This window comes from Rissa tridactyla, chromosome 1 (genome assembly GCF_028500815.1).
Source record: "Rissa tridactyla isolate bRisTri1 chromosome 1, bRisTri1.patW.cur.20221130, whole genome shotgun sequence".
Lineage (NCBI taxonomy): Eukaryota > Metazoa > Chordata > Aves > Charadriiformes > Laridae > Rissa > Rissa tridactyla.
In genome coordinates, this window is record NC_071466.1 from 10,318,546 (window position 1) to 10,343,618 (window position 25,073).

Genomic DNA, 25,073 nt, shown 5'->3' on the forward strand with positions numbered 1-25,073 from the left:
GCCGAGGAGGAAGGCAAAGGGGCCAGGCAGCATGGAAAGTGCAGGGCAGCGGGGACGGGGGTCCCACCGAGACCCCAGCCCTGCGCCAACTCCGCTCAGGGGTGTAAGAAAGGCAGGTGTTGCTTTTGCAGAGGAGAAAAGCCGTTTCCATCAGAGGTGACACGATAAGGGAATGACTGAGACAAAGAGGCTCCAGCAAAGGCTTGTAGAACATCTCTTATCACACAGACAAAAGGACAAAGTGATTCCTACTGGATTAGCGTCTGGAAGGGTAGTCATACATTTAACCAGGGCTAATGACATGGAGCAATTTTTTTGTTACCAAAAAGGAAGGAAATAAACTAGTCAGATAATCTCTTTAGGTGTAGCATGAAGAGAAGCAAACAGCGGCAGGACATGCGGGAAGAATTTTAGGCGCCTCGCACAGACCGTGAACCCTGGAGTACCCAACCAACGGGAAAGAGGGGAGGGAAAAATTGGGCCGGGATTAGGAAATAAAAAGGTGTGGTGTTTCAAGAACGGAAAGTGTGCCTACTTGCTAGGTCACCCGCTCTTGCAAGAGCGTGAATAAAAATGTGCCTCCCAGAGGATTCTGCCTGAGCCTATTTCATTCGGACCGGAACTTATTTCTCACAATTTGGGGGCTCGTCCGGGAGCAGAAGTCATCTTCTTGGGAGTCCGTGTTGCCGAAGGACGGGAAGACGCGTCCCGTTGTTTTCAACGGTCTCGTGGATCGTCGCAGGGATTCCGGGAGGAATCGACTAAGATCTCGAGACCCAGTTGTACAGCAGACTCTGTGAACCACAGGGGGAAAAGGGATAGGTGCAGTCGGCACAGAGAGTACGACCAGGCAACTCCGTGCACGGACCAAGGTAAGAAAAATCGGACCGTTAAAGTATTGCCTTGGTGGTCGGGACATTCTAAGAGACTTGTGTGTGAGTGACTGAGACGTACTGCGGTACGAAGCGAGTGTGGAGTCGGGGTCCGCGGTTCTGTAGTCCCGCGAGGGGCGCAGACGGAGAAGGACGAAGCGAAAGGAAGGGGTGTAAGAAAAGTCTCTGTTCAGAATGGGAAATAAGGATTCTAGGCCTAGGGATGAAGAAGGGGATACTAAGAAAGACCCCGGGAACATTGCCCCAGACAGTCCTTTAGGGGAGAATGCTGAGGTTTCGGAATGATTCTTCTTGTACAAGGGATAAAGATAAAAAGAAAATGATTTGTTTTGTTCGGACCGCATACCGGAGGAGCCGGGGGCGGACGGGGGGGCCGTGGACATCCTGGGAAGGGTCTCAGGGGTGTCCTAGGGGTCCTGTGTCTGTCTTAGAGGATCCCAGAGGTGTCCCAGGTGGGACACGTTTGCATTTGCATTTGAATTTGTTTGGACCAAAGAACCCATAAGACCTCCTAGTGTATTTTGGTCCAAATTTGGATCTGATGAAGACTGGGTCTGTCAGACTTTAAACATGTATGTGAATAATAAGGACTAATAAGGAAGTTGAAGAAGGTGAATATGCTTTTTGCTGGGTCAAGATGAATAGATTCAGGAACGCCCAAATCCATTTTATATGTTCGCAGCCCAGACCGTCGGTGATGTTTCAATCGACAAAGAAATTGAATCCCCAAAGTGGGACCCCTTAGGCTGTTACTTGGGGGCGAGGGAGAGGGGTGAATAACAGGGGACGAGGACTGCCCCGACCGCTCCTACCAGCAGCTCGAGGTTCACCGGTAGGGTGTTATCATTGTGGGATTTACAGAATCCCCTAATTTGCTTGGCAAGTGTTAGAACAAGTGCTTGAACAATCCAGCCCTCCATCGGGAGTAGCCCTGCTTCAGTATGTGGATGATTATTGGTATCTGGGGAGGAAGAAGGCAGGGTAAAAGAAGCCACGAATGAGTTACTGAGCTTTTTGGGACAGTAAGGTTTGAGGGTCTCAAAAAAAAAAAATAAAAAAAATTGCAATAGGTGGAAACAGAAGTGAAGTACTTGGGACATGTAGTCAGTGAAGGGAGTCGAAAAAATAAATCCTATAAATCCTGAGAGGATCAAAGGAATAGTAGACTTACCTCTGCCAAAGACCAAGAGGGAACTGAGAAAATTTTGGGGGCTGACTGGGTACTGTAGACTGTGGATAGAGGAGTATGCTCAAAAGACTAAAGGACTATATTCCAAACTGTTAGCTGAAGATCCGAATGTATTGGTTTGGACAGAAGAAGAGGAGGATTTAGTGTAAGATTGAAAACAGAGCCTAATCAGAGCTCCAGTTTTAGCCTTATCTTCTTTGAAGAAATCTTTTCAACTATTTGTAACTGTAGACAAAGGGGCTGCGTTAGGAACTCAAGAGTGGGGGGGGATAAGCGGCAGCCAGTGGCCTGTTCATCTAAACTCTCAGATCTGGTCTCCTGAGGGTGGCCAGGGGAATGATAGAAGTTAGCACCCCTCACCAAGTAAAAATCATTTTAGCCCAAACCACGGGAAAACGGCTAACCAATTCAAGAATACTGAAGTATGAAGGAATTTTAATTGAAAAGGATGATTTGATTTTAACTACCCGCCCTTGCCTTAACCCAGTGAGCTTTTTGTGAAAAAAATAGAGGCAAAGGATGAAGAACTTACACAGGAATGCATAGATGTAATTGAGTACCAGACTAGGACACGATCTGACTTAAGGGAAGAACCCCTATCTGGGGGTCTTCATTTGTTCGTAGACGGTCCTTCAAGAGGGATAGAAGGAGAGAGGTGTAATGGCTATGCGGTGGTGCATGGAGTGAGTCGACTGTGGAATGTGGATAATGAGGTGAAGTCTCTGTGCTCAAAGAGCAATTAAGACTGGCTTTGCTATCTCTTGTGCAACCCAGGGGAGTGAAGGCTTGTCTGGCTATCACAGGCTACGTAAATGACGGGGTAGTCTTGGGGAGCCAGGACAGCCCTGCTTTTCATCAGCAGAGACAGTAAAATCAAGAGACCTCGTGTAGCTCTTTGTTTCCTTGAGAGGCTGCCATGTCTGGTAATTGACCTTTGCCTCCTTACCTGTGAAATGCATATTAAAGTTGACGCCCCTGTATATGCTAATGAAGCTTTTAGAGATCATGCTAAACATATATGACTACAGCACTCGTCTCTCCACCCCAATCATACTACACGTCACCTAGGGGAGGGAAACCTTGTAAGTCTGGGGATAAAAGGATGGAGAAAATGACTGTTAAATTGGGAGAGAAGAAACTTGATACGTGACGGACCAGTCGACGGGCTGTGTTCTCTCCCTCCGCCCCAGGCAGGGACGCCTTTCTGGGTAAGCGCTGCGCCTTTCACCCTCTGGTGAATGTTACCCCGGGTTGCTGTACTATCATTATTTTTGCTAGCAATGTTAACCTGAAGTAATTAGCGCTATTGTAGTTAGTGAATTTATCAACGGCAATCTCAAGTCTGTTCTGTCGCTCTCAATAAAACAACTAATTTCGATTATTTGTGAATCTGATTCAGTGAAAGTCCTGTGGTGGGACTCTGATAGTAAATCAGTGAAAGTCCGGGACTCTGACAGACAAATATGGAAACTACAGCCCTTTTTACGCGACACCAACAAGTAAAAGCATCTGAAAAATTACCTAGTGCACGGTCCGCTCAAATATGTGAGATGTATACCTTAAACCAGGCACTTAAATTAACTGGAGAAAGGAGAAGGAACAATATACACAGAGTCTCGCTATGCCTTTGGGGTAGTGCATACCTTTGGTAAAATTTGGGAAGAACGAGGACTAATAAACAGCAAAGGGAAAGAACTTTTACACAAAGAACTTACACAGCAGGTGTTAGCTAATATATTAATACCAAGTGAAATAGCAGCTTTACATGTTAAAGGTCACCAGAGAGACAATTCATTACCGCAAGGGGAAACAGATTAGCGGACAAGGTGGCAAAAGAGGCAGCCTTGGGGCAGGAGAAGCAATGACAGAAGCAGGGGCAGTGGAGAAAGGTGGTAAATGGATTCTGCCTGACGGAAGGGAAATGGTCAACAAACAATGAGAGAAACAGTGACAGTGTTACAACAGGGAAGCCATTGGGGAACGCATGCAACGTGCGAATAGTTTTGTGGAAGTACAGGTGCTTTGGCATATACACAATAGCCAAACAAATTTGTGAGGGATGTGCTATTTGTAAGAAAGTAAACAAGAAAGCCTTGAGAAAGCAATCTTTGGGAGGAGGAGAGCCCGGCTTGAGACCATTCCAAAGTATACAGGTAGACTTCAGTGAACTACCACCAACAGGCAGGCGAAAAGATCTTTTAGTCCTAGTGGACCGTCTTACTGGATGGGTGGAAGCCTACCCCTTGGCGTCAGCTACTGCAGCAGGGGTAATTAAGATAATACTCGAACAGATTATTCCCAGGTACGGGTTAGTGGAGAATAGAAACTCAGATCGCGGCAGTCATTTTATCTAAAATCCTTCAAGGAATTCTGGAAAGTTTAGGGATGGTGTGGGAATTTCATATCCCCTAGCATCCCCCGTCATCAGGAAAAGTTGAGGATGAACCAGACCATTAAGAGACAATTCAGTAAGAGACAATTGTCGAAATTACCACGGACTAAATGTTTACCCATAGCATTGTTGAGGATCCAGGCTTCTAGAAAAGATACAGGTCTCTCGCCCTATGAGACGCTTTTTGGACTACCTTATATGGGTAACAGAGAAGACTTGCCCACTTTTGAAACTAAAGATATGTTTCTTAAGAACCGTATACTGGGGTTGTCGTCTTCTTTCTCTCTCCTCAGAAATAAAGGATTTCTTGCTCAAACTCCGCCGTTGGAATTTGTCGTCCATCCGTATAAACCAGGGGACTGGGTACTAGTCAAATCCTGGACGGAGAGTAAGCTACAACCGGAGTGGGAAGGACCATTCCAAGTCCTCCTCACTACTGAAACCGCAGTAAGGACAGCAGAAAAAGGATGGGCTCACTACACTCAGCAAAAAGGAGCAGTTGAACCCCCGCCAACAGATCCGGTAGAACGGTGGACTGTACATTCTACTGACAGCCCACTGCGAGTAACCCTAAAGAGACAATAAGCCGTGGGTTGGGGCGGGATGATCCAGTTGGGAGACATAAATCTGTGCATGCCATGAATTTTAAGAAGCGTTTTGCGATGATACTGATCATAGGGGCGGTGTTGAGCTTCCCACTAGGAAGCTGGAGTGTACACCTAGATCACCTACGAAGTGCACACCCAGATTACCCGGTTAGGCTTATCATAAATATCACTAAAGGAGATACCCCACAGACTGTACGCTTTGATGCCTGTCAAGTACTGAAGTGTGGGAAGCTAGAGGCCCAAAGACGGTTGAGTGGTGAAAACAGTTACCTGTTCCCAGAAATTTGGAGGGTCGCAGAGGGATATCAGGAGGCTGCACCTTGTGATCGATGGAGTGAAGCGTGGTGGACCACCCAAATTGGAGGGTGGGCCATTGACGACAAGTGGTTCAAGTCTTCTTATTATTACCCTCTCAAAAAGAAAATACATTTTTACAAAGGATCACCTTCCCCAGAGCGTGGCCTTTTTGAATGGACTCCTCGGTTGATAACTATAACCCAGAGGGACGATACAGCTAACCTGAGGTATGGAATAGGAGCAGATGTGTCTGGAAGAGAGCCAAGGGGAAGATTTAGAATAGACCTACTGGAAAATAGCAGTTAAGCAGAAGGGACAGCTATGACTACTAAAACTCCCAGTAATACAACAGTGGGAACCACTGAATGATCCAGCTTTGGTAACGGTTGCTGAGATTACAGATTTTAGACAAACATTTGAGATTGAGACAGGGTACGGTGAGACGAATGCTTGGGTAGAATGGGTAAAATATACTGTTAATAGTTTGAACCAAAGCAATTGCTCTGCTTGTGCCTCAGGAAGGCCCACAGCACAGATTGTCCCTTTTCCCTTAGGGTGGACGAAAGATTCCCTAGGGATGTGGTGTATGATAGCATTATACCAAGAAAGGACGGCCTGGGGAAACGAGGCTTGTCATTCACTTTCCTTACTGTTTCCTGCCTTGGAATCTAGAGATGTTAAAGTGCCACCAGCATTTTCCACAGCAATTGGTAACCATCCAGCGTGCCTCTCACGGCAGGGTGTGAATGCTACCAAACCTGGGGGGGGATTTACCCTGTGCACTGAAACTCTGAATGGGACCAAGGATGTAAAAGGAAAAACTCAGCGATACGAGTGCCTTGGGTGGATCTCTGGCGGTATTGTGGAGGGAAGACCTTGCGATCTGTGTTGCCGGCTAACTGGAAAGGTACATGTGGAATGGTACAATTGGCAATACCATTCACCCTAGCATTTGAAAAAGGAACAGGAACCCTGAGCTCAGGCAGTAGAGTAGAAAGAAGTGTGGGTGTATCCTTTGATGAACGGATATATATAGATCCCATTGGAGTCCCTAGAGGAGTCCCAGATGAACACAAAGCAAGGAATCAGACAGGAGCAGGATTCGAGTCTGTCTTTTTCTGGTGGATAACTATAAGCAAAAATGTAGATTGGATAAATTATATGTACTATAACCGACAGAGGTTTATTAATTATACCAGAGATGCATTGAAAGGAATAGCTGAACGATTGGATGCAACCAGCGGATGGCATGGGAAAATAGGATTGCCCCGGACGTGATCTTAGCAGAGAAGGGAGGTGTGTGTGTAATGTTAGGGAACCGGTGCTGCACCTTCATCCCCAACAATACAGCTCCAGATGGTGCTATAACTAAAGCCCTTCAAGGGCTCACCAGTCTAGCTGATGAGTTAGCTGAGAACTCTGGAATAGACACCTCACTGACAAGTTGGCTGGATTCCCGGTTTGGGAAACGGAAAGGTATGGTGGTATCAATATTGACTTCTCTTATAACGGTAGCGGGAATGTTAGCGGCTGTCGGACGCTGTATCATTCCCTGTGTGCGAGGATTAGTTCAACGATTAATTGAAACTGCCCTCACGAAACGAATGGAAGTAGACCCTCCCCCATACCCTGGGAAAATGCTTCATCTAGAAGACAATAAAAACTGTCGAGAAGAAGAAGAATGTAACATCACGCTGTCGGCTCCAGAGGCCTCATATGGAACCATGCCCTGGAAATGCAAAAGACAATAAGATTATGAGAAAGGAAAGGGGGAAATTGTAAGAAAGGCAGGTGTTGCTTTTGCAGAGGAGAAAAGCCGTTTCCATCAGAGGTGACACGGTAAGGGAATGACTGAGACAAAGAGGCTCCAGCAAAGGCTTGTAGAACATCTCTTATCACACAGACAAAAGGACAAAGTGATTCCTACTGGATTAGCGTCTGGAAGGGTAGTCATACATTTAACCAGGGCTAATGACATGGAGCAATTTTTTTGTTACCAAAAAGGAAGGAAATAAACTAGTCAGATAATCTCTTTAGGTGTAGCATAAAGAGAAGCAAACAGCGGCAGGACATGCGGGAAGAATTTTAGGCGCCTCGCACAGACCGTGAACCCTGGAGTACCCAACCAACGGGAAAGAGGGGAGGGAAAAATTGGGCTGGGATTAGGAAATAAAAAGGTGTGGTGTTTCAAGAACGGAAAGTGTGCCTACTTGCTAGGTCACCCGCTCTTGCAAGAGCGTGAATGAAAATGTGCCTCCCAGAGGATTCTGCCTGAGCCTATTTCATTCGGACCGGAACTTATTTCTCACAGGGGGGTCCCAGCAGGGCCCCCAGGCACAGCCAGGTCCCGGCAGCGGCAGGGGGGTCCCCAGCCCCATCTCAGCCCCCGTCCGGCGGGGACGGGCTCAGCCACAGCTGGGGAGAGAGGGCGGGGGCTGCGGGGGCCACCAGGCAGTGCCGGGGGGGGGCGGCTCCCAGGTCTCTCCCGGCTCCCTTCGAGGCAGCATCACCCAGGCGGGTTGTGCTGAGGCCGGCACAAGCCCGGGCAGCGGCGGGGAAGCGCAGCTCGCCCGCGGGCACCCGCAGCTCGGCCGCAGCTGGCGCGAGGGCGGGGGGCGAGGCGGGGGCGGGGCCTGCAGCCGCCGCGGCCAGACCCCACCCCCGTCAAAGGCGGCCCCGGGGAGGGCGGCGAGCGGGAGCGGGAGCGGGAGCGGGGCGAGCAGCCAGGGCGCGGGAGGTCACGCGAGAGTTGAGCTCGCGCGGGATTTCGCGCGGGAGTTGAGCTCGCGCGGGACGCCGAGGCAGGGCGAGGCGGGGGAGCTCAGCCATGGCCTGTGCCCGAAAGGCGCAGCCTCCCGCGTGTTGCGCACTTTCCAGAGGAGACGCGGCCACGCAGACAGAGCCCCCCTGGACGCCTGCAGCCCCCCCGGGCTGTGTCTGCAAGGAGCGCCTTCACCTCTCCCGGGTAGCGGAGGGTAGAAGGGATGCCGGGTGCGTGAGGTGCGAGCAGGCGGCTGATCCGCTCGGCCTGGCGGCAGAGGTCAAAGAGGGAGCAGAAAGGCTGCGGAGCGTCAGGGAGAGGGCAGAGCAGCAGAGAGTTGGGGTTGTTCAGCCTGGAGAAGAGAAGGCTGCGGGGAGACCTTATTAATGTTTACAAGTATCTGAAGGGTGGGCTGAAGGAGGATGGAGGCAGACTCTTTTCAGTGGCTGCCAGTAAGAGGACGAGGGGTAACGGGCACAAGCTGGAACAGAGGAAGTTCCGATCAAACATGAGGAAAAACTTCTTCACGGTGAGGGTGAGAGCGCACTGGAAGAGGCTGCCCAGGGAGGTTGTGGAGTCTCCTTCTCTGGAGACTTTCAAGACGTGCCTGGCTGCAGTCTTGAGTAGTGTGCTGTGGGCAATGCTGCTTTAGCAGGGGAGTTGGATAGATGATCTCTAGAGGTCCCTTCCAACTCTGAAATTCTGTGATTCGATGAAACGTTCAGCCTGGAGAAGAGAAGAGAAGGCTCCGCGGAGACCTTGGAGCCCGTTCCAGTCCCTCAAGGGGCTCCAGGAAAGCTGGGGAGGGACTCTGGATGAGGGAGGGGAGCCACGGGACGAGGGGGAAGGGTTTTCCACTGCAAGAGGGGAGATTGAGCTGAGATCTGAGGCAGAAATTCTTGGCTGTGAGGGCGGTGAGCCCCTGGCCCAGGTTGCCGAGAGAAGCTGTGGCTGCCCCATCCCTGGAGGGGTTCAAGGCCAGGTTGGCCGGGGCTTGGAGCAAGCTGGGCTGGTGGGAGGTGTCCCTGCCCAGGGCAGGGGGTGGCACTGGGTGGCCTTTAGAGGTCCCTTCCCACCCAAACCATGCCCTGAAGGGGTGGGGCCCTTCTCCCTCTCCTTTTCTCCCTCTCCTTTTCTCCCTCTCCTTTTCTCCCTCTCCTTTTCTCCCTCTCCTTTTCTCCCTCTCCTGCTCGTTATGGTTTGAGAAACCCACCACAATTTATTGTCCTTTAGACAACTACTCTCTCACCCGATGACCCCTCCCCAACCGGGAAGGGGAATTGGGGAAAAACAAGGACCCAGGAGGACACTGGGGAGCTACATCGCGGTTCTGTGGTGGTGACTCAGAGCTCTGCAGCCACACTGGAGTCCGTGCCATGGGCGCTGTGATGCCTTGTCTCCCCTGGGCCCTCTCATCCTGATCATGACAGGGCTCAGCATATTCTCATCTCTGCTGCAGAGCAAGCGGCTTCAGGTAGGTGACTGTTGGACCACACTGTGCTGCACCACACTGTGCTGCGGCGTGGGGTGGCGAGGGATGGCGTGGAGTGGTGTGGGTGGCTGTGGTGTGGGACTGGTTGGGGCTCCCGTCTCACCCAGCTCTGGGGACCTTGCAGAAGTGAAGAAGAAGAAGAAGCGTCAGACAAGGAAGACAAGAGCCCAGCCGGAGAAGCAGAGCAGTGAGTGGCCCCAGCACCGAGAACCCTGCAAACGGCCTACACACCACGGCAGCCCTGAGCCGGGGCTGTGCCGGCAGCTGCTGGCCGCTCACTCTGTCTCCTCCCTCCGCAGCTTCTCAGCCAGTGGATGGAGGAGTGGAGAAATCCTGGCCCAAGCAGGAGAAGCGGTGAGTGTGGGGGAGACCCCAGATGCTGCCCCAGACCCTCACCCCGTGCCCTGCCCCTGCCTGCGCTGGGCAGCCCTGCCCACCGGCCAAGGAGGGGTGCAGCCCGCGGGTCCCGCTGGGGTCTGGGGTGCAGCGGGGTCTCTTTCTCCTCCTCTGCAGGGCAAGTGTGGAGGACTCAAGAAGGAAGCCCCTCTCCCCATGGGCCCCGCTGGCCACCATGGACTGCAAGACAGATGGAGGCTCCTCTTCCTTCAGCTCCCTCTACTCCTTCCCGGAGGCCTGTCCTGGTGGGATGGCGGAGCTGGCAGCACTCAACTGCTCAGGACCCCGCCATCCCCCCAGGGCTGTCAAGGGGAGGGTGCAGGAGCCAGGGCCAGCCCTGTGCCAGGAGCCCCCACTGGAACTGCCAACAAGGACCACGCAAGAGCTCTACTTGAGCTCTTGCGCATTTTCAGGTCGTGGGGGGAGAGGCAGCAGCGCGGCGAGCCCATGGCCAGACTGCCATGGCCAGACAGCCCATGGCCAGAGCCGGCTGCCGGCCGCGCTGCATCTGCTTCAGAAATTTCCCCTAATGGCTGGGAGGTGTGGGGCCGGGAACCCCCTGGGGTGCCCCACTTCTGATCCAATAAAAAAGTCAGTATTTTCTCTATCCCTGTGACTGTCAGCAGATCAGTTTTGTCCCTTGACAGGAGCAGAGAATCAGTTTTGTGTAATGACAACAGGATGTGCTACAGTAATGCCGACTCTCCTGTGGAGATGGGGGGGCCCTTGCCCCTTGTGCATTACACCCCACCCGAAGAGAGAGACAACGTCTATTATTGCGTTTACTATCTTTATCAGATCATCTGTTACTATGTGTAACAATAATGCACCCTCAGTGAGTTTGCAGATGACACCAGGCTAGGTGGGAGTGTCGATCTGCTTGAGGGAAGGAAGGCTCTCCAGAGGGCCCTGGACAGGCTGGAGGGATGGGCCAAGGCCAATTGGATGAGGTTTAATAAGGCCAAGGGCCGGGTCCTGCATTTCGGTCACAACAACCCCAAGCAACGCCAGGGGCTTGGGGAAGAGTGGCTGGAAAGCTGCCCCGCAGAAAAGGACCTGGGGGTGCTGGTGGCCGGCCAGCTTAACATGAGCCAGTCCTCCCCCAGATGAGCTGGGATCACTGGAAACCGGCTCAGCTCTCTCCAACCCCCCCAAAGCAGCACAGCCTTCCCCAAAATGAGCTGGGACCGCTGGCGTCCAGCTCGACCCTGCCCAGCCCCCCCAGACCAGCGCAACCCCCCAAAGGCAGCCCAGCCCTCGGGACCCTTGCAGAGGCCGCCAGGCTGGGGCCCAGGGGGCGAGTCGGGGGTGTCGCATGGAAAGGGGCAAAGCGGTTTTGGCAGAAAAGAAACCCCCTTGTGTTCTAACTCTCCTCACCAAGGTGGGAGGCCAGGTGCGGCTGGGTTTAAATCCTGAGGGATGCCCAATTCAGCACTATCAGCCCAATGGCGTTTAATGTGTATTAAAGTGTTACGATTTGGATACACTACTACTGGACTGCACCTTCCGTCTAGTCGTGCTCATGAACTAGCACGGCCACTCTCGAGTCTTTGGTCGCGTTCGGTGAGAAACCAAAAGAACGAGCTACTTAAAAAAAAAAGTGCAGTTTATTTAAGCAACAGATAGATAGGTTCTTAGGGCAGACGGTGATAAATACACTGTCTGCAAAGCACGTGCAAATGAAAGTATTGTTACATCTACAAAACGCGGGACAAAGTTCTAACGATACAGCCTGGCTATACATGTAGAAAAGAGAGTCTCTAGAGAAATTTCTGAGTTTCCCGAGGAAGCCCTCGGTATAATCTAAGTCTTACCCAAAGGCGTCCCTGTGGGGGGGAAGAGAGGCTCAGCCCGTCGCCTGCTCCCAGAAGTCAGTGATGGAATTCTTTGCGATGGTGTCTTCCCTGGGTATCCCCCCTCTCTCGGGCTGTTTTTCTACTATTTGTTATCTTCGAGGTGGAGTTTGAGTGACTTTAGTCGTACATACTTTTATCATGAGTGGTGTAAATTTTTCTCGCTTCACAATTAAAGGTCTAGTTTAGGAGAAGCTCAGGGCGCAGGCTCAAGAAGGAGCGGTCGCACCTTGCAGGCGGGTAGCCTTCGGGGTGGAGGTGTGTTTTGGTATTATAATGACATTCTAACGAGCAAAGTTCGCACAAAGGACAGCATTTCATCAAAATTTGGCAAAATGTTGGCTCCGAGTATGGAGCGGGCAGCTAATTGGCAGCTTATCTGTTTCCTGGTATCATCCCATTCCCGTATCCGCTATACATCCTAAGGTAAAGCCGCGGAATAATTGCATCCCGTCCCGTACCTCATGTAGCTTATCAGGGAACCACAGGTGTTGTATTCTTCATGCCAGCTGCGGCTGTTTTCTCCCTCAGAAGCCTCTTGATTTTCTACTTTTCCTTCCTGTGTGAACAATGCTGTACTTTTGTGTTTTTAGCCAATGTAGTATTTATTCCACAGGGGGGCAGCGAGGTCTGTCCCTGTCCCCGTCCCCGTCCCCCCCCCCACCCTCTGCCCTCGGCAGGACAAGGTGAACCAGGTCCTCACCTCCTACCTGTGGGTCCGTCAGGCCTGGCTGGACGCCCACCTCGCCTGGGACAAGGACGCTTACGGCGGCATCGACAGCATCCGCATCCCCAGCAGCTACGTCTGGCGGCCGCACATCATCATCCTCTACAACGAGTGGGTGCTGCTCGCCCTCCCCCACCCCTCGGCTGCTCCCGGAGCTGGGGGGGCTGAGGCTGGGGCTGGGGGTGTTGCCAACGGGGAGCAGGGGGGTCCTGGTGTGGGGGATGTGGGGAGACGGTCACCTCGACTGGGTGAGAAGGCGGCGGCAGGAGGTGCTGGCATCAGCCTGGTGTGCCACCCACCTGGCAGCTGGGATGTGCCACCACGGGGGTGACCAGGGGCAGCGAGCCCCCTCTTCCTGGGGGTGACGTGGGGAGGGGACACGGGGTTGGGGACCAGTGCTCGGCCCCGGCCCCGCAGACCCTTGCCCCACGTGGGGCTCGGGGCCATCCTGGCCCCACAGCGATCCCTCCCCCAGCACCGACGACGGCTTTGGCGGCTCGGTGGAGACCAACGTGGTGCTGCGCTCCGACGGGCACATCATGTGGGACTCGCCCGCCATCACCAAGAGCTCCTGCAAGGTGGATGTCTCCTACTTGCCCTTCGATGGGCAGCGGTGCCGCCTCACCTTCGGCTCCTGGACCTACAACGGGAACCAGATCGACCTCCACAACCGGCTGCACACCGGGGACCCGATGGATTCCATGCCAGGGGGGGTTTCGATGGTGGGAGGTGGGCAGGGGTCTCTCCCCACCCTGCCGCGGCGTCACCACCCATTACCCACACAGGGAAGTACTACATCGCCACCATGATCACGGCCTCCACCGCTCTGACCATCTTCATCATGAACGTCCACCACTGCGGCCCGGGGGCCCGGCCCATGCCCCCCTGGGCCAGGTGGCTCATCCTCCACCACATGGCCTGGCTCTGCTGTGTCTACGAGGCAGGTGAGAGCTGCAAGAGCCCCCAGCGGGTGCTGGGCAGGAGGGCGGGCAGGGAGGACACTGGGGGGCCGGGGGAGAGCCCCATGGAGGGGCAGGTGGGTGCCGAGGCAGGGGGCTGTCCCCGGGACCGCTGCCTGTGCCACCACAATGGCATGCTGAGGAACGTGGGCTACGTCGCCGGCTGCTTCCGGCATCACCAAGCCTCCCAGCGCCGGACCGGCGAGTGGAAGAAGGTGGCCAAGGTGATGGACCGCTTCTTCATGTGGGTCTTCTTCCTCATGGTCTTCCTCATGAGTGTGCTGGTCCTGGGCAATGCTGCATGATGGCCCCGTGGACTCACTGCCCCTAGGGACAGTGGTGGCCACGGGTGCCCCATGAGGGTGGCTCGTCCTGAGCCCCCCTTGGCCCTTCATGGACCTGCAGGGTGGAAGATCCACCAGCGCCAGGGAAGAGGAGCCTGAGAGCGGGAACCTGACTCGGCCGGGGCTGCCAAAGCTGCAGGGTTGAGGGGTCACGGCCCCCCCGAGCAGTTGTCTCGGTTGTGACGTAGAGAAATATAGATATAGAATCACAGAACCACAGAATGGTTTGGGTGGGAAGGGACCTTAAAGATCATCTCATTCCACCCCCCTGCCCTGGGCAGGGACACCTCCCACCAGCCCAGCTTGCTCCAAGCCCCGGCCAACCTGGCCTTGAACCCCTCCAGGGATGGGGCAGCCACAGCTTCTCTGGGCAACCTGGGCCAGGAGCTCACCGCCCTCACAGCCAAGAATTTCTGCCTCAGACCTCAGCTCAATCTCCCCTCTTGCAGTGGAAACCCCTTCCCCCTCGTCCCATGGCTCCCCTCCCTCATCCAGAGTCCCTCCCCAGCTCTGAGGCTCTGAGGCTGGACAGGCAGGGGTGGCATGGCATGTGGGAGAACAGGGGCAGGTACCTAGAGAACTTCTCGCCTCCAATGCTCTGGGACTTCACCCCTGAACAATTACAGGACCCTGAGAGAGGAGTAGAATATCTGCAGGGGAAATACTGGGGCTCTTCCAGAGAGGCACAACTCACCGCACTGTGCTGGGCCCTGGCCACTATCTACCAGGCACTGCTCAGTGTTATGCAGCACCCTCAGGGGAAAGAGATGGAGACCAGACCGACAGCACCAGTATAGGTTAGGGGTGGACATGCTGGGAAGCAGCTCTGAGGAGAAGGACCTGGGGGTCCTAGTAGACAGCAAACTATCCATGAGCCAGCAGTGTGCCCTTGTCGCCAAGAAGGCCAATGGCATCCTGGGCTGCATATTGAAGACTGTGGCCAGTAGGTCGAGGGAGGTCATTCTCCCCCTCTACTCTGCACTGGGGAGGCCACAACTGGAGTATTGTGTCCAGTTTTGGGCTCCCCAGTTCAAGAGGGACAGGGAACTACCGGAGCGAGTCCAGCGAAGGGCAACCAAGATGATTATGGGACTGGAGCATCTCCCTTACGAGGAAAGGCTGAAAGAGCTGGGACTCTTTAGCCTGGAGAAGAGAAGGTTGAGGGGGGACCTGATTAATGTTTACAAGTACCTAAAGGGTGGGTTTAAGGAGGACGGAGCCAGGCTCTTTTCAGTGGTTCCCAGTGACAGGACAAGGGGCAATGGGCACAAGCTAGAACATAGGAAGTTCCGTTCAAATACACGGAAAAACTTCTTCACGGTGAGGGTGACAGAGCACTGGAACAGGCTGCCCAGGGAGGTTGTGGAGTCCCCTTCTCTGGAGATTTTCAAGACCCGCCTGGATGCAGCCCTGAGGGATGTGCTTTAGGCAATCCTGCTCTAGCAGGGGAGTTGGACTAGATGATCTCTAGAGGTCCCTTCCAACTCTGAAGATTCCGTGATTCCGTGACAGACACTGCGGCTACTGCAAGCCCTGTGGCAGACACTGACGCTGAACCAGGGAACCAACCCGTGCCAGTATCAGTTGCCCCCATACAGAAGAAGTACACGAAGAAATCAGTTCGCTTAGTAAGAGATGATGATGAACCAGGGCCATCATGAGAAGAGGAGGAAGGGGCAGAACCAGAGATAATTACCCGATCCCTATCCTTGAGTGAGCCGTGGGATATGCGAGAAGATTTTAGCCCACTTTCAGGCGAGCACATTGTCACCTGGCTGCTTCGGTGGTGGGATAACGGGGCCAGTAGCCTGGAATTAGAGGGTAGGGAAGCCAGGCAGCTGGGATCCCTGTCTAGGGAAGGCGGCATTGACAAGGCAATTGGAAAGAAGACCCAAGCCCTCAGCCTCTGCCAACGACTCCTGTCAGGCGTGAGGGAGAGGTACCCCTTCAGCGAGGATGTTGTATGTCAGCCAAGCAAGTGGACTACCATGGAAAGAGGTATCCAGTACCTGAGAGAATTAGCCGTGCGGGAGATGATTTATTATGACTCGGACAATGCAGACTTACCCACAGACCCTGATGAGGTGCAATGCACAAGGCCCATGTGGCGGAAGTTTGTACGAAGCGCACCATCGTCATATGCCAACTCACTGGCAGTAACGGAATGGAAAGGCGAAGAGGGACCAACGGTGGATGAGGTGGCTGGCCGGCTCCGGCGATATGAAGAAAGTCTCTCTTCCCGCCTTGTCCCAGCTGTGGAGAAACTGTCCCGAAAGGTCCAGCAACTTGAAGAGAATATGTCCTACTCCCCACCTATACGGGCCAGCATCTCAGGTACACACCACGAGGCACCCTGTGGTTCTTCTACCTGCGTGACCACGGGGAGGACATGAGGAAGTGGGATGGACAACCTACTTGGATCCTGCGGACACGGGTACAGGAGTTGCAAGGAAGGACAACCACAAAAGGGGATCCCTCCAGGAAAAGTGCCGCCCCACTTTCCAGCGGGCAGTTCCCCAGACAGAGCAGAAGGCCTGATCTTGCTTCTGATCCTCTTGAAGGAACTTCCAAGTCATTTCTGCAAGAAGTGAGTGAGTAATGGATACTATGACTGGTATTAGAGGGGCCCTGCCTCCGGCCAGGTGGAAGAAAGGGACAACCGGGTTTATTGGACGGTGTGGGCTCGATGGCCTGGCACATCAGACCCTCAGGAGTATAAGGCTCTAGCGGACACAGGTGCACAGTGCACTCTAATACCATCAAGCTATAGAGGATCAGAACCCATTTGTATTTCTGGGGTCACAGGGGGATCCCAAGAGTTGACTGTACTGGAGGCGGAAGTAAGCCTAACTGGGAATCATAGAATCAGAGACTCTTCATGGCTGGAAAGGACCTTTGAGATCATCGAGTCCAACCATACACACACACAAAAACCCCCTACAATCTCTGTCACTAGAGCATGCCCTGAAGTGCCAAATCTAGGCGTTTCTTAAACACCTCTAGGGATGGTGACTCCACCACCTCCCTGGGCAGGTCATTCCAGTGCCTGACCACTCTTTCAGTGAAGTAATTCTTCCTACTATCTAATCTAAACCTCCCCTGCCGCAGCTTCAGACCATTTCCTCTGGTCCTGTCATTGTTCACCTGGGGGAAGAGGCCAACACCCACCTCTCTCCAACCTCCTTTCAGGGACTTGTGGAGGGCAATGAGGTCTCCCCTCAGCCTCCTCTTCTCCAAGCTAAACATGCCCAGCTCCCTCAGCCTCTCCTCATAGGACTTGGTCCCCAGACCCCTCACCAGCCTGGTAGCTCTCCTCTGGACACGCTCCAGCACTTCAAGGTCCCTCTTGTACAGAGGGGCCCAGAACTGAACACAGCACTCCAGGTGAGGCCTCACCAGTGCCGAGTACAGAGGCACGGTCACTTCCCTACTCCTGCTGGCCACACTATTCCTCATACAAGCCAGAATGCTGTTGGCCTTCTTGGCCACCTGGGCACACTGCTGGCTCATGTTAAGCTGGCCGGCCACCAGCACCCCCAGGTCCTTTTCTGCGGGGCAGCTTTCCAGCCACTCTTCCCCAAGCCCCTGGCGTTGCTTGGGGTTGTTGTGACCGAAATGCAGGACCCGGCCCTTGGCCTTATTAAACCTCATCCAATTGGCCTTGGCCCATCCCTCCAGCCTGTCCAGGGCCCTCTGTAGAGCCTTCCTTCCCTCAAGCAGATCAACACTCCCACCTAGCTTGGTGTCATCTGCAAACCTACTGAGGGTGCACTCAATCCCCTCATCCAGATCATTGATAAAGGTTTTAAACAAAACTGGCCCCAAAACTGAGCCCTGAGGGACACCACTGGTGACCGGCCGCCAAGAGGATTTCACCCCACTAATCACAACTCTCTGGGCACGGCCATCCAGCCAGTTTTTAACCCAGCAAAGAGTACACTTGTCTATGCCACGATTCGCCAGCTTCTCCAGGACAATGCTGTGGGGGACGGTGTCAAAGGCCTTACCAAAGTCCAGAGAGACAACGTCCACAGCCTTCCCCGCATCCAACAGGCGGCTCACATGGTCATAGAAAGAGATCAGGTTGGTTAAGCAGGACCTCCCTTTCCTAAAGCCATGCTGGCTGGCCCTGATTCCGTGGCTGCCCTGCACTTGCCGTGAGAGCTCACTCAAGGTGATCCTCTCCACGGTCTTCCCTGGTACCGACCTCAGGCTCACAGGCCTGCAGTTCCCCGGATCCTCCTTCGGACCCTTCTTGTAGATGGGAAAGAAACACATTCCAAAGGCTGCAGATCGTTTATGCTGACATGCCTCCTGTGGAAGGTGTTAAGCACCTGCTGGTAATCATGGATCCACCCTCAGGAGGAGTAGAAGCTTTTCCTACCAGGAAAGCTGATCCCCCAGGAGTGGTCAAAGCACTTTTGTGGGAAATCATTCCCAGATACTGACTGAAATGAAACCAGAGGGTCAGACAGGGGTCTCATTTTTCAGCAGGAATACTGAATAATATCTATAAAAGTTCAGCCTGGAGAAGAGAAGGCTCCGCGGAGACCTTCCAGCCCCTTCCACTCCGTCAGGGGGCTCAAGGAAAGCTGGGGAGGGACTCTGGATGAGGGAGGGGAGCCATGGGACGAGGGGGAAGGGGTTTCCACTGCAAGAGGGGAGATTGAGCTGAGATCTTGGGCAGAAATTCTTGGCTGTGAGGGCGGTGAGCCCTTGGCCCAGGTTGCCCAGAGAAGCTGTGGCTGCCCCATCCCTGGAGGGGTTCAAGACCAGGTTGGCCGGGGCTTGGAGCAAGCTGGGCTGGTGGGAGGTGTCCCTGCCCAGGGCAGGGGGTGGCACTGGGTGGCCTTTAAGGTCCATTCCTACCCAAACCATGCCCGGAAGGGGTGGGGCCCTTCTCCTTCTCCTTTTCTCCTCCTTCTCCCTCCCTTCTTGTTATGGTTTGAGAAACCCACCACAATTTCTTGTCCTTTAGACAACTACTCTCTCACCCGATGACCCCTCCCCACCCGGGAAGGGGAATTGGGGAAAAACAAGGGAACAGGAGGGTTGCAATAGAAATAGATTTACTAGGATAAAACTAAAGAATTAACATTAATAATGCTAAAGAAGCAGTGTCAATCCCGATATCAATATAAAATACCCAAGGACTACACCCAGCCCCTTCCATCAGCAGGAAGCCGTGCACTCCCAGCAGGGGACAGCCAATGGGGGACACTGCGAGCGCTGCGGCTTCGGGAGGAAGGGAAGGGCTCAGGGCTCCGAGACTGCGGCAAGGAGTTCTCTGGACCACCGCCATCAAGGGAGAGTCGAACTACACAGCAGACTTTATAATTTATATTGAACGTGATGTTCATGCTACGAAATAGTCCTGTTGGCAGCTTGGGGCAAGAGCCCTCCTTCTCTTGCTCTTCCTCATCCCCTGCTGAGTGTCACCAAGGGGGGCCCTGACTGCCCCGTAATGACACAAGTTGGGGACGTGCCCCCCTTGCCACACTACAAAAGAGGGACGCGGTCCCCACTGGAGCCGTCAGCGGATGCTGGGCACCGCAGTCTGGCATTGTCTGGGCAGACTGCAGCCTCGGCCTCTGACACCCCAGCAGTCTTGCGGGTCCCGTCACTGGGGACCCAGGAGGACACTGGGGAGCCGCATCGTGGTTCTGTGCTGGTGACTCGGAGCACCGCAGCCACACCGGAGTCGGTGCCATGGGGCGCTCTGACGCCGTGTCTCCCCTGGGCCCTCTCCTCCTGATTGTGATGGGGCTCAGCATATTCTCATCTGTGCTGCAGAGCAAGCGGCTTCAGGTAGGTGACTGTTGCACCACACTGTGCTGCGGCATGGGGTGGCGAGGGATGGCATGGGGTGGTGTGGGGTGCCGTGGGGGGCTGTGGTGTGAGACTGGGAGGTGCTCCCGTCTCACACAGCTCCTGGGGACCTTGCAGAAGTGGTGGAAGAAAAAGAAGAAGCGTCGGAAAAGGAAGACAAGAGCCCGGCCAGAGAAGCAGAGCGGTGAGTGGCCCCAGCACCGAGCACCCTGCAAACGGCCTACACACCACGGCAGCCCTGAGCCGGGGCTGTGCCGGCAGCTGCTGGCCGCTCACTCTGTCTCCTCCCTCCGCAGCTTCTCAGCCAGTGGATGGAGGAGTGGAGAAATCCCGGCCCAAGCAGGAGAAGCGGTGAGTGTGGGGGAGACCCCAGATGCTGCCCCAGACCCTCACCCCGTGCCCTGCCCCTGCCTGCGCTGGGCAGCCCTGCCCACCGGCCAAGGAGGGGTGCTGCCCGCGGGTCCCGCTGGGCTCCGGGGTGCAGCGGGGTCGCTTTCTCCTCCTCTGCAGGGCGAGTGTGGAGGACTCAAGTAGGAAGCCCCTCTCCCCACGGGCCCCGCTGGCCACCATGGACTCTCTGACAGACAGAGGCTCCTCTTCCTTCAGCTCCCTCTACTCCTTCCCAGAGCCCTGGCCTGGTGTGATGGTGGACCTGGCAGCGCTCAACCGCTCAAGACCCCACTGTACCCACAGGGCTGTCAAGGGGAGCGTGGAGGAGCCAGGGCCAGCCCTCTGCCAGGAGCCCCCACAGGAACTGCCAACAAGGACTAAGCAAGAGTGGTCCCCAGGGAAAGCAGGGACAGGGCGCAGAGCCCTGTGCACACGCAGCCTTCACCCTGCAGCCCCCCAGCCATGGCCACGGACCAAGGGGAGCTGATCATTAGATTCCTCCACTCTTTTGAGTCCACCCAGGAGATGGCCAGGCAGTGCTGTGAGATGCTGAAGGTGCTGCAGGCCCGTTGGCAAGGGCGGGAGCCTGTGACCAGAACCTCCCCGGGGAGCCCTTCCATCCCCTGGGCAGGATGGAGGCGCAGCAGCAGCTGGGGGCCACAGTGAAGCCCCAGCACCTGGGAGTGGAGTGGCCGTGGGTGGATGCAAACACGGATAAGGCTGAGGATGGGGACATGGACAAGGAGAAGGACACGGGACCAGACACAAGTGTGAAGGAGAAGGAAAGGAGCAGCCCTGTGGAGCTCGGCAGGGGGAGCCTGGCAGAAGTGAAGAGAAACAGCAAGATGGGGCCGGGCGAGAACAACTCCATGGGGCCAAGCACCAGCAGCCCCCCAGGCTTGGGCAGGAGCACCCCCATGGACGTGGAAGGGAGGAGGGACAGGGCGCAGAGCCCTGTGAACGTGCAGCTGCCCCCCAGCAGCCCCCTAGCCAAGGCCACAGATGAGAGGGAGCTCTACTTGGAGCTCTTGGACACTTTCAAGACCTTGGAGGAGGAGAGGCAGCACCACAGCGAGCCCGTGGACAGGGAGTGTGACCAGGCGTCCCCAGGGCTGTGCCCGCTAGGACGGTGCCTGTGTCACTGCTGCACCCGGCTCTGACACCGCCTGAAGGACTGGTGGAGACGCTGCTGCCGGCCGCGCCGCATCTGCTTCAGCAATTTCCCCTAATGGCTGGGAAGTGTGGGTCCAGGAACACACATCCTCCGTGACACCAAAGGGCTCTGACATGGGCACCACTTAATTTACATCTGCTCTAGACGTTTGTGTTTTGCCAAAAGGGAGCAGAACCATGAGTGCAGGCTGACGCAGGCTACAGCTCCGCAAGCAAACAGGGTGCACGGACTCCTCTCCTCATGAGCAGATTGCCCTGCAAAAGGGTGGGGTTCAGAAAAATCGGAAAGGATAAGAAAGTTGTCAGTTACTAGAACAAGCCTAAAGCTTTTTCACAAAATTGAGGTTTTCCTGCCTGAAAAGCTCTTTTTGCTCACAGCTGACATCCCAGCACCAGTATTTTGGGTGTTTCAGCTTTTTATGAGGGCAACCTGACATCAGCCTGACAGTGAAGACTGGCATAACAGGCATCGCAACTGGACAAGGACAACGACCTCAACCAGGCTAGAGTGGAACACCGCAGTGGCTCGCTTATGAAAATGACCCTCTGGCCATAACACTGAAGTGGTCAGGAATTCCTCCTGCTGAGCGCTGCTATGCAGAAGGCCTGGAGGATCACTTTGCTTAGCTTTGTGGTACCGCGGTGAGATGTCCCTCTGGGTTCCCGTACCTGCAGAACACGCCAGGAGGCTGGGAGGATGTTGGTGAGGGTGCGTCTCATTCTCCAGCCTGGGTCTCTGAAACTGTAGCTCCGCAGACTCTTATGCTGCTGACTGGCATCTCCGCTAGCAGGATCCTGGCTAGGTGATCGTGCTTCGTGACTCTTTCAAAGAAGAGGTTCACGCGCAGTTTTGGGGCTCTCTTGGCCAAGTTGGCCCACGACATTCCCGTGACCACTTGCCCATGAGGGTCGTGGATATGACATTGGATATTCAAGGTGCACAGGGAATGAGTGCTGTGCTCCCGCAGGGTGTGCAAGTCAGCCCACCACGTTTCCGTGACAGCGACTACGTCATAGCTGTCCTGCTGCACAATGGCTTCCAGCTCCTCCTCTTTCTTGCCCATGCTGCAGGCATGAGTGTGGAAGCACTTCAGCTGGCCTGCTGATCCTGACACCTTTTTGCTGGAAGAAGGCTTCACTCCTACCTGACCATTCCCACGCGCAGCTGTAGTTTCTAACCCATCAACGACCCTTGTGTCTCTGCTGCCGGATTCATCCCTTTCCCCCTTCAAATCTACTTGAAAGCCCCTTTGATGAGCCCTGCCAACTCCTGTGCAAGGATCCTTTTCCCCTTTTGAGGCAGGTGTATCCCGTCTGTCTCCAACAGGCCTGCTGTCCTGTCAAACCATGCTGTGATCAAAAACCCCAAAGTCCTGCCACTGACACCAGGCTCGCAGCCAGGTATTGATCTGCTGGCTCTTCCTGTTGCTTGCCTCATCCTTCCCTGGGCCTGCAACGACAGAGGAGAACACGACTTGCGCTCCTGAGCCCTTTCCTAGTCATCCCAAGGCCCAGAAGTCTCTCTTGATCTCCCTTGGGATTCTCGGTAACAGATCATCTCTGCCTGTCTGAAAAATGAGGAGCGGTTAATAATCTGAGGGGCTTACCAGGGAGAGAAGTTTTCTTCTGGTATCTTTAACCCGGGCCCCTTCCCTGAGCACACTTCCCTGAGAAGTGGGTCTGGTCTGCATATCGGGCCTTGCGCTCCCTTCAGGATGGAGTCGCCTACAACAGTGACCCGTCTTTTCTTCTTAACTGAAGACGTTTTGATGCGAGGTGTGGTTTGGCTTAACCTTGGCAACACCTCTGTGGACACTGCATTATCTTCCTCGTCAGCATTAGGTTCCCCTTGCAGAGCCTCGTACCTGGTTTTTCAGGGTACCTGGAAGGCCAGGGAGTTACTGGGGAGACACGCCTGCTTCGCCGGGCAGGAACATGTTCCCACAGCCCCCTGTCCTCTTAGTTACCTTCTTCAGCTAGGCAGCTCTTAGTTACCTTAGTTACCTTAGTTACCCTGTCCTCTTAGTTACCTTCTTCAGCTCCCCCTGGGAGCTGCTGGCTCTGCTGGGCGGCCTGCGCTCTCCCGGCCTTTCCCCAGCTCCGGAAAAGCCCCTGTTTTGCCTTTTTTCGCCACCAACCCCCGCTCCCTTGCGGACGTACCTGCCCCGAAGCTGTCCCTCGGGAAGCGACCGGTGGGGGCCGTTACACCCCGTTTAAATTGAGCGCCGTTCCTGCTCGCCCCGGCCCGGCCCGTCAGCGCCCCCCCGCCAGCTGCCGGCCCTCGCGGCCGGCCTGCGCCCTCCCGGCCTTTCCCCGGCCCCGGGCAGCTCCGGAATAGCCCCTTTTTTGCCTTTTTTCGCCACCAACCCCCGCTCCCTTGCGGACGTACCTGCCCCGAAGCTGTCCCTTGGCGAGTGAGAATTCGCGAGAAGACACAGACGGCCCTTCAGCACTAGTTCCTGATCACGTTGCAGGGATATGCGGGGGGAACACCGCCGCCTCCTCGGAGGGAACCCCCGAGCGCCGCCATCGGCCGCCGCTGTGGGCCGGGCCGGGCCGGGCCGGGGCCGGGGCCGGGGCCGGGGCCGGGGCCTGGGGCGGGGCTGCGGCCGGCTGTGGGGCGGCTGAGGGCCCGGCGCCGTGGCCTGTGCTCCAGAGCCCTCAGCAGCTCCCTTGCCCTTCTCTGGACACACAGAATGGGAAGTGGGAAAGGGAGGAAAGTCGTGGCGTGAGAGAAAGGCAGTTTAATACGCAAAGCAAAAGCCGCGCGCACAAGCAAAGCCAAACAAGGAACCCGTTGGCTGCTTCCCATTGCAGGCGGGGGTTCAGCCGTCTCCAGGAAAGCCGGGCTCCGGCAGCGTGACGGTGACTTGGGAAGACAAACGCCATCACTCTGAACATCAGCCCTTCCTTCTTCTTTCCCCGGCTTTATATACTGAGCGTGACGTCAAATGGCACGGAATGTCCCTTTGCTCAGTCGGGGTCAGCTGTCCTGGCTCTGTCCCCTCCCAACTCCCTGTGCCCCCCAGGCCACTGTCGGTCGGGCAGCGTGAGGAGCAGAAAAGGCCTTGAGAGCTCAGCAACAGCTAAAACCACCAGTGCGCTACCAACACTGTTTTCATCCCAAATCCAAAACACAGCGCTACACCACCTGCTCGCAAGGAAGTCATCCCCACCCCAGCCGAAAGCGTGACACCCCAGTGCCTTGGGAGGGAGCAACTGGGGCTGGGGGCAGACAGGGACATGGACGCAGATGCAGACGTGAACAAGGACAGGGACACGGACACAGGAGCAGGCAGGAGCAGCCTGGGGAAGAGCAGACACAAGAGGGAAGGCTTGCGGACAGAAAGGGAAGGGGGTGGAGGGTCAGCAAGGGATAGAAGGGGAGGTGCGGGCATCCCTGAGAAGACACACCTTTGAGTCGATCCCTTCCAGGCAAAATGCTTTCAGAGGCTCCACACATTTGCCTTCTGGGCCCACAGAAAAGTGTGGGAGCACAAGTCTGAGGCCTGTGCGCCCCAAAGGGAGAGAAGGAGATGTTCAGCAAAGGGACAGGAGGACTTGGCATTACCCCTTCACGGGTCTCACACCATCCCAAAACCTCCCATGAACTCAGCAGCGCCCCGAGCTGCTGCCACTGCTCACGGCGGTGATGACCAGCTCCAGCCTCCGTCCTCTTGGCACCCTCCCTGCAGGTATTGATGTGCGTGGAGGAGATCCCCCTGAGCCGCCTCTTCTCCAGGCTGAGCACTCCCAGCCCTGCCCAGACT

General features: G+C 55.2%; 1 protein-coding gene across 1 annotated transcript in view; it reads left to right on the forward strand.

The window, feature by feature from the left end:
• Positions 1-10,839: 10,839 nt before the first annotated feature.
• Positions 10,840-25,073, forward strand: part of LOC128901360 (neuronal acetylcholine receptor subunit alpha-10-like) — a 41,811-nt gene continuing 27,577 nt past the window's right edge. The window contains exon 1 of the mRNA XM_054183328.1: positions 10,840-10,863. Coding sequence (XP_054039303.1) covers positions 10,840-10,863 — 24 coding nt within the window. The remainder of the gene's footprint in view (positions 10,864-25,073) is intronic.